This window comes from Chiloscyllium plagiosum, chromosome 3 (assembly GCF_004010195.1).
Source record: "Chiloscyllium plagiosum isolate BGI_BamShark_2017 chromosome 3, ASM401019v2, whole genome shotgun sequence".
NCBI lineage: Eukaryota > Metazoa > Chordata > Chondrichthyes > Orectolobiformes > Hemiscylliidae > Chiloscyllium > Chiloscyllium plagiosum.
Window position 1 is genome coordinate 53,702,341 of NC_057712.1, and position 10,907 is coordinate 53,713,247.

The 10,907-nt window shown below is 45.9% G+C and overlaps 1 protein-coding gene across 1 annotated transcript in view; it reads left to right on the plus strand.

Moving 5' to 3' along the window:
• LOC122548628 (uridine-cytidine kinase-like 1) overlaps nt 1-10,907 on the plus strand; it is a 41,288-nt gene that overhangs the window by 11,021 nt on the left and 19,360 nt on the right. Inside the window, exons 3-4 of the mRNA XM_043687459.1 lie at nt 4,576-4,584; nt 8,178-8,301. Coding sequence (XP_043543394.1) covers nt 4,576-4,584; nt 8,178-8,301 — 133 coding nt within the window. The remainder of the gene's footprint in view (nt 1-4,575; nt 4,585-8,177; nt 8,302-10,907) is intronic.

A 10,907-nucleotide genomic window follows, 5' to 3' on the forward strand; every position in this document is an offset into this window, starting at 1 on the left:
TAGGGAGTGTTGCTGAACAAAGAGACCTTGGAGTGCAGGTTCATAGCTCCTTGAAAGTGGAGTCGCAGGTAGATAGGATAGTGAAGAAGGCGTTTGGTATGCTTTCCTTTATTGGTCAGAGTATTGAGTACAGGAGTTGGGAGGTCATGTTGCGGCTGTACAGGACATTGGTTCGGCCACTGTTGGAATATTGCATGCAATTCTGGTCTCCTTCCCATCGGAAAGATGTTGTGAAACTTGAAAGGGTTCAGAAAGGATTTACAAGGATGTTGCCAGGGTTGGAGGATTTGAGCTATAGGGAGAGGCTGAACAGGCTGGGGCTGTTTTCCCTGGAGCGTTGGAGGCTGGGGTGTGACCTTATAGAGGTTTACAAAATAATGAGGGGCATGGATAGGTTAAATAGGCGATGTCTTTTCCCTGGGGTCGGGGAGTCCAGAGCTGGAGGGCATAGGTTTAGGGTGAGAGGAGAATATATAAAAGAGACCTTAGGGGCAATGTTTTCACGCCGAGAGTGGTACGTGTATGGAATGAGCTGCCAGAGGAAGTGGTGGAGGCTGGTACAATTGCAACATTTCAGAAGCATTTGGATGCGTATATGAATAGGAAGGGTTTGGAGGGATATGGGCCAGGTGCTGGCAGGTGGGACTAGATTGGGTTGGGATATCTGGTCGGCATGGAGGGGTTGGCCGAAGGATCTGTTTCCATGCTGTACATCTCTATGCTGAAAATTCCTTCCTGAAGAAGGGCTTATGCCCGAAACGTCGATTCTCTTGTTCCCTGGATGCTGTCTGACCTGCCGCGCTTTTCCAGCAACACATTTTCAGCTCTGATCTCCAGCATCTGCAGACCTCACTTTCTCCTGTACATCTCTATGACTCTATAGCAGAGCCTAAGAACAGAGCCCTGCGGGACACCACTCACCACTGACCTCTCGGCAGAATACTTTCCATCTACAGCCACTCACTGCCTTCTGTCAGCCAAACAATTCTGAATCCAGAGAACGAAGTCTCCCTGTATTCCATACTTTATTAATGAGCCTACGAACCTTATCAAATGCCTTGCTGAAGTCCATATACACCACATCCACTTCATCGACCTGTCTTGTCACCTCCTCAAAGAACTCAATAAGATTCGTGAGGCATGACCTGCCCCTCTCAAAGCCATGCTGACTGCCTTTAATCAAACTATGCATTGCCAAATACTCATAAATCCTATCCCTCAGAATTCTTTCCAAAACCTTGCTGACCATAAACATAAGATTGACTGATCTGTAATTACCAGGGATTACCCTATTCTCCTTCTTGAAAAGAGGAACAACATTCGCCTCCCTCCAATCCTCTGGTATGACTCCTGTGGAGAGTGAGGAAGCAAAGATCTTCGCCAGCAGCTTAGCAACCTCCTTTCTCACTTCCCGGAGCAGCCTCAGATAAATCTGGTCTTGCCTAGGGGACTTATCAATCTTAATGTTTGCCAAAATATCCAGCACATCAACTTCATCAATCTTGATCTGTTCAAGCCTGTTTCCCAGCTCCTCAAAGTTCTCATTCACAAAAAGGTCCCTTTCCTTAGTGAAAACCAAAGTAAAAAACTAATTTAGGGCTTCCCCTAATTGCTTAGACTCTACACACAAGTTCCCTATGCTATCCCTGACCGGCCCTACCTTCTCCATGATCATTCTCTTATTCCTCACGTCTGAGTAAAGTGCCTTTGGGTTCTCCCTAATCCTTCCTGTCAAGCCTTTTTTGTTTCCTCTCCCGGCTCTCCTCAGTCCGTTTCTGAACTCCTTTCTAGTAAGCCTGTCATTCTGTAAAGCTGTGCTAGATCCTTGCTTTCTCCACCTTACATAAGCTACCTTCTTCGTTTTGACGAGAAGCTCCTTTGTTCTCGTCATCCAAGGCTCCTTAACCTTACCCCTTATTGCCTGTCTCAAGGGAACAAATTTGTGCATCACTCACAACAACTGCTCCTTAAGCAGTCTCCACGTGTCTGTTGTGCCCTTTCTATGGAACAATTGTGCCCAATCTGTACTTCCCAACTCCTGTGTGATAGTGTCATAATTTGTTTTCCACAATTAAATATCTTCCCTTGGTAACTGCTCCTTTCCCTCTCCAAGGCTGTGGTAAATGTGAGGCAGTTGTCGTCACAGTCACCCAAGTGTTCTCTTACCGCGAGATCTGACACCTGTCCTGGCTCTTTGCCGAGCACCAAATCCAAAATGGCCTCTCACTTTGTCAGCCTGTCTACATACTGAGTAAGGAAACCCTCCTGAACACACTTAACAAAAACAACTCCATCCAAACCATCAGCACTAAGGAGGTTCCAGATTTCTCCAGTTTCCTCATTTCCCCTCCCCCCACCTTGTCTCAGTCAAATCCCTCGAACTCAGCACCGCCTTCCTAACCTGCAATCATCTTCCTGACCTCTCTGCCCCCACCCCACTCCGGCCTATCACCCTCACCTTGACCTCCCTCCACCTTTCGCATTTCCAAAGCCCCTCCCCTAAGTCCCTCCTCCCTACCTTTTATCTTAGCCTGCTGGACACACTTTCCTCATTCCTGAAGAAGGGCTTATGCCCGAAACGTCAATTCTCCTGTTCCTTGGATGCTGCCTGACCTGCTGCGCTTTTCCAGCAACACATTTTCAGCTCCAGTAAATATTGGGAAAGTTGAAGTCACCCATAATCACAACCTTGCAACATCTGCATTTTTCCAAAATCTGCCAGCCTATGAGTTCTTCAATCTCCCTACTGATATTAAGAGGTCTGTAGAAACCCCCCCCCCCCCAATGAGGTAGCTCCTCCCTTGCTGTTCTTAACTTCCACCCATACTGACTCAGTAGACAAACCTTCCTCAACAACCTTTGTTTCTGTAGCTGCAATGTAGTCTCTGATTAGCAATGCTGAACCCCCTCCTCTTTTTCCACCATCCCTGTTCTTTTTAAACATTCTAAACCCTGGAACATCTAGCAACCATTTCTGCCCCTGTGAAACCCACGTCTTCGTTATGGAGATAACATCATAGTCCCAAGTAGTATCCATGCTCCAAGTTAATCACTCTTATTTCTGACACTCCTTGCTTTAAAGCAGACACACTTTAAGCGATCCCTTTGTTCCATCACATGAATAACCTTCAGGATAGATTCACAACATCCTGTCACTTCCTCATATTTAACTACCCCCCTCTCAGATATATAACTCTGGTTCCCACCCCTCTGCCAAATTAGTTTAAACCCTCCCGAACCACACAAGCAAATCTTCCACCCAGGACATTTGTGCCTCTCCAATTCAGGTGGAACCCGTCCTTCATGTACAGGTCCCACCTTCCCCAGAATGCATCCCAATGGTCTAAATATTTGAAGCCCTCCCTCCTGCGCCAGCTGTGCAGCCACATGTTAAGCTGCACTCGCTTCCTGTTCCTCACCTCACTATCTCATGGCACTGATAGCAAACCTGAGAACACTACTCTACTCGTCCTGCTCTTCAGCTTCCAACCTAGCTCTCTGTAGTCGCTTTTCAGATACTCAATCCCTTTCCTGGCTATATCATTGATGCCAATATGTATCACGATTTCTGGCTGCTCACCCTCCCCCTTCACAATCCTGTAAACCCAATTGGCAACATCCTGGATCCTGACACTGGGGATGCAACATACTTTCTGGGAGTTCCGTTCGTGACCACAAAATCTTCTGTCAATCTGTTTAACTATTGAGTCCCCTACCACTAGCGCTTTTCTATTCTCCCCCTTCCCTTCTGAGCCTCCGTGTCAGAGACCTGACAACTATGACTTTCCTCTGGTAGGCCATCCCAACAGCAGTATCCAAAACGATATACTTATTGCTGAGGGGAATGGCCACAAGGGATCCCTGCTCTATATGTTGGTTCCCTTTCCTCCTCCTGACTGTAACCCAGCTGTCCTTGTCCTGCGTCTGGGGAGTGACCACCTCCCTGTACATCCTCTCAATTTCTCCCTCAACCTCCCAGATGATCCACAGTTCATCCAGCTCCAGTTCCCTAACTCGGTTTCCAAAGAGCTGGAATTGGGTGCACTTCCTGCAGATGTGGTCGGCAGAGACATGTGTCATATCTCTCACCTGCCACATTTTGCAGGAGGAACATGCAACTGTCCTGTCAGCCATACCCCGCTAATCTGAAAGCCCACACAGGACTAAATAAGGAAGAGAAGAGAGAAAAAAAATGAGAACCTGAAAACTTACCGAGTTTACAGACCCCTAGTAAGATTAAAGGAAGTGGGTGGGAGGCTCTATGGTGTAGGGTCTCTGGTTTAGGACTCACCCACTTAAAAGCTTCCCGGCAGCCCTCATTTCTCTCTGCCCTCTCTCCTCGCTACTTTGTTCAAAATGGAACTAAAGAGAAAGCTAAAAAGAGCCTGGTGGGGACATGAGAAAGCGTTGGTAGATAGGATCAAGAAAAACCCTAAAGCTTTCTATAGGTATATTAGAAATAAAAGAATGACTAGAATAAGATTAGGGCCAGTAAGGATAATAGTGGAACATTGTGCGTGAAGTCTGAAGAGATAGGGGAAGCGCTAAATGAATAATTTTCTTCAGTATTCACACTGGAAAAAGACAATGTGTTGAGGACATACAGGCTACTAGACTAGAGGGGATTGAGGCTCACAAGGAAGAGGTGTTAGCAATTCTGGAAAGTGTGAAAATAGATAAGTCCCCTGCGCTGGATGGGATTTATCCTAGGAATCTCTGGGAAGACAGGGAGGAGATTGCAGAGCCTTTGGCTTTGATCTTTGTCATCATTGACTTCAGAAATAGTGCCAGAAGACTGGAGGATAGCAAATGTTGTCCCATTGTTCAAAAAGGGGAGGAGAGATAACCATGATAATTATACACCATTGAACCTTACTTTGGTTGTGGGTTGACTGTTGGAAAAGGTTAAAATCTTCAAGGAGAAAGTGAGGACCGCAGATGCTGGAGATCAGAGCTGAAAATGTGTTGCTCGAAAAGCGCAGCAGGTTAGGCAGCATCCAAGGAACAGGAGAATCGACGTTTCGGGCATAAGCCCTTCTTCAGGAAATTGGTTAAGGAAGTTGGAAAAGATTATAAGAGGTGGGATTTATAATCATCCAGAGAGGAATAAGTTGATAGGGATAGTCAACATGGTTTTCATTTGAAGGGTAGGTCGTGCCTCACAAACCTTATTGAGTTCTTTGAGATGGTGACCAAACAGGTGGATGAGGATAAAGCGGTTGATGTGGTATATATGGATTTAAGGATTAGAGTGGTGCTGGAAAAGCACAGCAGTTCAGGCAGCATCTGAGGGGGAGGAAAATCAATGTTTCGGGCAAAAGCCCTTCATCGATGGATGGAGGTGATAGGTCAGAGAGGAGGGTATGGGAGGGTAGCAAAGAGTACAGTGGGTGAATGGAGGTGGAGATGAAGGTGATAGGTCAGAGAGGTGGGTAGAGTGGAAAGGAAGATAGGCAGTAGGACAAGTCATGGGAACAGTGCTGAGCTGGAAGTTTGGAACTGGGGCGAGGTGGGGGAAGGGGAAATGAGGAAACCGGTGAAGTCCACATTGATGCCCTGAAGTTGAAGTGTTCCGAGGCGGAAGATTAGGCGTTCTTCCTCCAGGTTTCAGGTGGTGAGGGAGCGGTGGTGAAGGAGACCCAGGACCTCCATGTCCTCGGCTGAGTGGGAGGGGGAGTTGAAATGTTGGGCCACAGGGCGGTGTGGTTGATTGGTGCGGGTGTCCCAGAGATCTTCCCTAAAGCGCTCTGACTACCTGGTCAGGTCCACGCCCCCCAACAACCCACTCTCCCATCCTGGCACCTTCTCCTGCCACCGCATGAATTGCAAAACCTGCGCCCACACCTCCTACCTCACCTCCATTCAAGGCCCCAAAGAAGCCTTTCCACATCCATCAAAGTTTTACCTGCACATCCACCAATATCATTTATTATATCCGTTGCTCCCGATGCGGTCTCCTCTACAATGGGGAGACTGGACGCCTCCTAGCAGAGCGTGTTAGGGAACATCTCTGGGACACCCACACCAATCAACCACACCACCCTGTGGCCCAACATTTCAACTCCCCCCTCCCACTCAGCCAATGACATGGCGGTCCTAGGCCTCCTTCACCGCCGCTCCCTCACCACCCGATGCCTGGAGGAAGAACTCCTCATCTTCCGCCTCAGAACACTTCAAACCCAGGGCATCAATGTGGACTTCACCAGTTTCCTCATTTCCCCTTCCCCCACCTCACCCCAGTTCCAAACGTCCAGCTCAGCACTGTTCCCATGACTTGTCCTACTGCTTATCTTCCTTTCCACCTATCCACTCTGCCCTCCTCTCTGACTTATCACCTTCATCCCCACCCTCATTCACCCATTGTACTCTTTGCTACCCTCCCCGACCCTCCTGTCTGACCTATCACCTCCAACCCCACCCCCATTCACCGATTGTACTCTATGCTACTTTCTCCCCACCCTCCTCTCATTTATCTCTTCACCCTGCAGGCACTCTGCCTCTATTCCTGATGAAGGGCTTTTGCCCAAACCATCGATTTTCCTGCTCCTTGGATGCTGCCTGAACTGCTGTGCTTTTCCAGCACCACTCTAATGCAGAATCTGGTTTCCAGCATCTGCAGTCATTGTTTTTACCATATATGGATTTCAGTAAGGCCTTTGATAAGATTCCCCATGGTAGGCTATTGCACAAAATTCGGAGGCATTGAGGTTGATTTAGCAGTTTGGATCAGAAATTGACTAGCTGAAAGAAGACAGAGGGTGGTGGTTGATCGGAAATGTTCAACCTGGAGTTCAGTTACTAGTGGTGTACTGCAAGGATCTGTTTTGGGGCCACTGCTGTTGGTCATTTTCATAAATGGAAGGATGGGTTAGTAAATGCATGGACGACATGGAGGTCGGTGGAGTTGTGGATAGCGCTGAAGGATGTTGCAGGTGAAGAGGGACATAGATAAGCTGCAGAGCTGGGCTGAGAGTTGGCAAATGGAGTTTAATGTGGAAAAGTGTGAGATGGTTCACTTTTTGGAAGGAGCAACAGGAATGTAGAGTACTAGGCAAATGGTAAAATTCTTGGTGGTGATAATGAGCAGAGAGATCTTGGTGTCCATGTACATAGATCCCTGAGAGTTGCCACTCAGGTTGATAGGGTTGTTAAGAAGGCATCTGGTGTGTTAGCTTTTATTGGTAGAGGGATTGAGTTTCGGAGCCAAGAGGTCATGCTGCAGCTGTACAAAACTCTGGGTGTGGCCGCACTTGGAGAGTTGTGTATAGTTCTGGTCACCACATTATAGGAAGGATGTGGAAGCTTTGGAAAGGGTTCAGAGGAGATTTACTAGGATGTTGCCTGGTATGGAGGAAAGGTCTTATGTGGAAAGGCTGAGGGACTTGAGGCTATTTTCGTTCTCGGGATGAAGGTTGGGAGGTGACTTAATTGAGACATACAAGATAATCAGAGGGTTAAATAGGGTGGATAGTAAAAGTCTTTTTCCTCGGATGATGATGGCTAGCACGAGAGATCATAGCTTTAATTTATGTGGTGATAGAAAGGTGGCACTGTGGCTAAAGGTGTCATGGTGGCTCAGTGGTTAGCACTGTTGCCTCACAGCACCAGGGACCCGGGTTCGATTCCAGTCACGGACAACTATCTGTATGGAGTTTACACATTCTCCCTGAGTCTGCGTGGGTTTCCTCCGGATGCTCAAGTTTCCTCCTGCAATCCAAAGATGTACAGTTTAGGTGAATTGGCCATGCTGAATTGCCCATAGTAATCAGGGATGTGTAGGTTAGGTGCATTCGTCAGGTGTAGATGCAGAGTGATTAGGTAGGGGAATGGGTCTGGGTGAGTTACTCTTCGGAGGGTCAGTGTGGACTTGTTGGGCCCAAGTGCCTGTTTCTACACTGTAAGGAACCTATTCTATTCTACAAAGGACAGATGTCAGAGGTAGTTTCTTTACTCAGAGTAGTAGGGGCATGGAATGCCCTGCCTGCAACAGTGGTAGACTCACCAACTAAGGGCATTTAAATGGTCATTGAATAAACATATGGATGAAAATGGAATACTGAAGGATATATAGCTTCAGATTGTTGCGCTGAACTGTGGAACCATCGAGGGCAGAAGGGCCTGTACTGCGTTGTAATGTTCTATGTTTAATATTGCAGTAATGAATTATTGTTTGTTCAGATTACAGGAGTCTCTATCCTTCGTGCTGGTGAAACAATGGAGCAAGCATTAACTGCAGTGTGCAAGGACATCAGACTAGGAAAGATTCTGATTCAAACTAACCATGACACCGGCGAGCCTGAGGTATACATACTATGCTGCCAACCAAACAATCCTGGGATCTAGTTGATTTGATCTTGTAACAGCTGTTTTGCATGGAAAACTTTCTTTATCATTTTTGTACCTGATATAATCCCATAAACCAACAACACGATAAACAACATACATTTTCTTAATTAATCAGTAATCTGTATCAGACTGCCAGTTAGTTAATCATTTTAAGTAATAAACTTGATGCCAATGTGTTGTTTGGTGCTCTGATAGTTCTCTCTATCAATAAATGTTATAATTGTCTTGCATTTCTTTTCAAGTTATTTAATTCATTATGTACTAATGATGCTGAATTTAATATCATTTACCTGAATGTTTTTCGGACAAGAAAATAAGAGATGTTTTTCAATGAAGGGATAAACAACTTGTTTAACTTATCTCTCTTCTCCTAATTTTCTTCCTCTCTAAGAAGTTAGTACTTCCCCAATTTTTTTCCTACCTTGGCCCAATTTTGATGCTTCAGATTTGAAGTGACCCGAGGGGGGTGAGGCTGAGCAAAGCAGGAGTGGAGTTCAGTCTGGTGGAAATTTAATAAAAAGAACAAGTGCTCAACTTCGCACAGCATTTATTTTCAGCAGCAGACATGCTTCAAGTATCTGTCATTAACTATGCCCATCAATAGAAAAAAGGCCTAAGGATTTATAAGGGCTTTGCAATTATTAGCATTCAGTGTGAGGACTGTGGCAGCCATTGATGTCTCAGAATTCGCAACTCCAAAATCTTCTATCTTGATGAATGGGGAGGGATGACCATCCACAGTTGAGGGCCCTTGTGTAGTGCTTTTGGTTACATTTAGTTTAGTGATGGAACAGAATAGGTACATGCCACAGCACAAGAGTTATTGATGAGGTAAGGGCAATTATAATGCACTTAGGAAGTTGTTGGATGCATAAAATCGGGTAGCAAAATGCAATGGATGGGGGTCAGTCGAAATGTGGAACTGGTTTAAGGAGCAGATATTGCATGCCCTTGATAGATATGTCCCTGTCAGGCAGGGAGGAGGAAGTGTTAAGGTAAGAGAACCGTGGTTTACCAAAGAAATTGCATCTCTTGTTAAGCCAAAGAAGGAGGGTTATTTGAAGATGAGATAAGTTGGTTCAGATGAGGCGATGGAGAGTTACAGATTAGCTAGGAAGAATTTAAAGAGAGAGTTAAGAAGAGCAAAGAGAGGACATGAGTAGTCTTTAACAGGTAGAATAAAGGAGAACCCTAAAGCTTTCTATAGGTTTGTGAGGAATAAAAGGATGATTTAGGGTAGGAATAGGGCCAGTCAAAGACAGAAGTGGGAAGTTGTGTGTGGACACTGTGGAGTTCAGAGAGGTGCTAAATGAATATTTCTCATCTGTTTTCTCTCAGGAAAAGGAGAATGTTGTAGAGGAGAAGAATGAGATATGAGGTATTAGGCTAGAAATGATCGAGGTCAGTAAGGAAGAAATGTCAATTCTAGAAGGAGTGAAAGTAGACAAGTCCCCTGTGCCAGATGGGATTTATCCAAGGATTCTCTGGGAAGCTGTAGAGGAGAAGCTGTTGGAGTCATCATTGTCTATAGGTTTAGTACCAGAGGACTGGAGGATTGCAAATGTTTTGCCCTTGTTCAAGAAGGCAGTAGAGATGACCCAGGTAATTATAGTTCAGTAAGCCTTACATCTGTTGGAGGAAAAGGTTTGGAAAGGTTTATGAGAGATAGGATTTATAATCATCTAGCAAGCAAACTGATTACAGTTAGTCAACATGGTTTCGTCAAAGGCAGGTCATGTCTCTAAAACCTCATTGAGGTTTTGGGAAGGTGATCAAGTATGAGGGGAGGGCAGTTGACGTGTTGTACATGGACTTCAGTAAGGCCTTTAATAAGGTTCCAATGGTAGGCTGTTGGTGAAAATACAGAGGCATGGGATTAAGGGGGATTTAGCAGCTTGGATTAGAAACTGGCTTTCTGTAAGAAGGCAGCAAGTGGTGGTTGTTGGAAAATATTCAGCTTGGAGTCCGGTTACTAATGGTGTGCCACAGGGATCTATTTTGGGACCAGTGCTGTTTGTCATTTTTATAAATGACTTACACGCAAGCATAGGTGGATGGGTTAATACGTTTGCAGATGACACTAAAGTCAGTGGATTAGTGGACAGTGTGGAAGGATGTTGTAGGTTGCGGGGGACTTGGATAAACTGCAGAATTGGGCTTGAGAGGTGGCAAATGGAGTTCATTGCAGCTAAATGTGAGGTGATACACTTTAGGAAGAATAGCAGCAAGGCAGAGTACTGGATCAATGGAAGGATTCTTAGTAGTGTGGATGTGCAGAGGGATCTTGGAGTCCATGTACATAGATCCCTGAACGTTGCCATCCAGGTTGATATTGCTGTTAAGAAGGCATTTTCTGGATTAGTGCTGCTGGAAGAGCACAGCAGTTCAGACAGCATCCGAGGAGCAGTAAAATTGATGTTTCGGGCAAAAGCCCTTCATCAGGAATACAGGCAGAGAGCCTGAAGGGTGGAGAGATAAGTGAGAGGAAGGTGGGGGTGGGGAGAAAATAGCATAGAGTACAATAGTTGAGTGGGGGAGGGGACGAAGGTGATAGGTCGTGG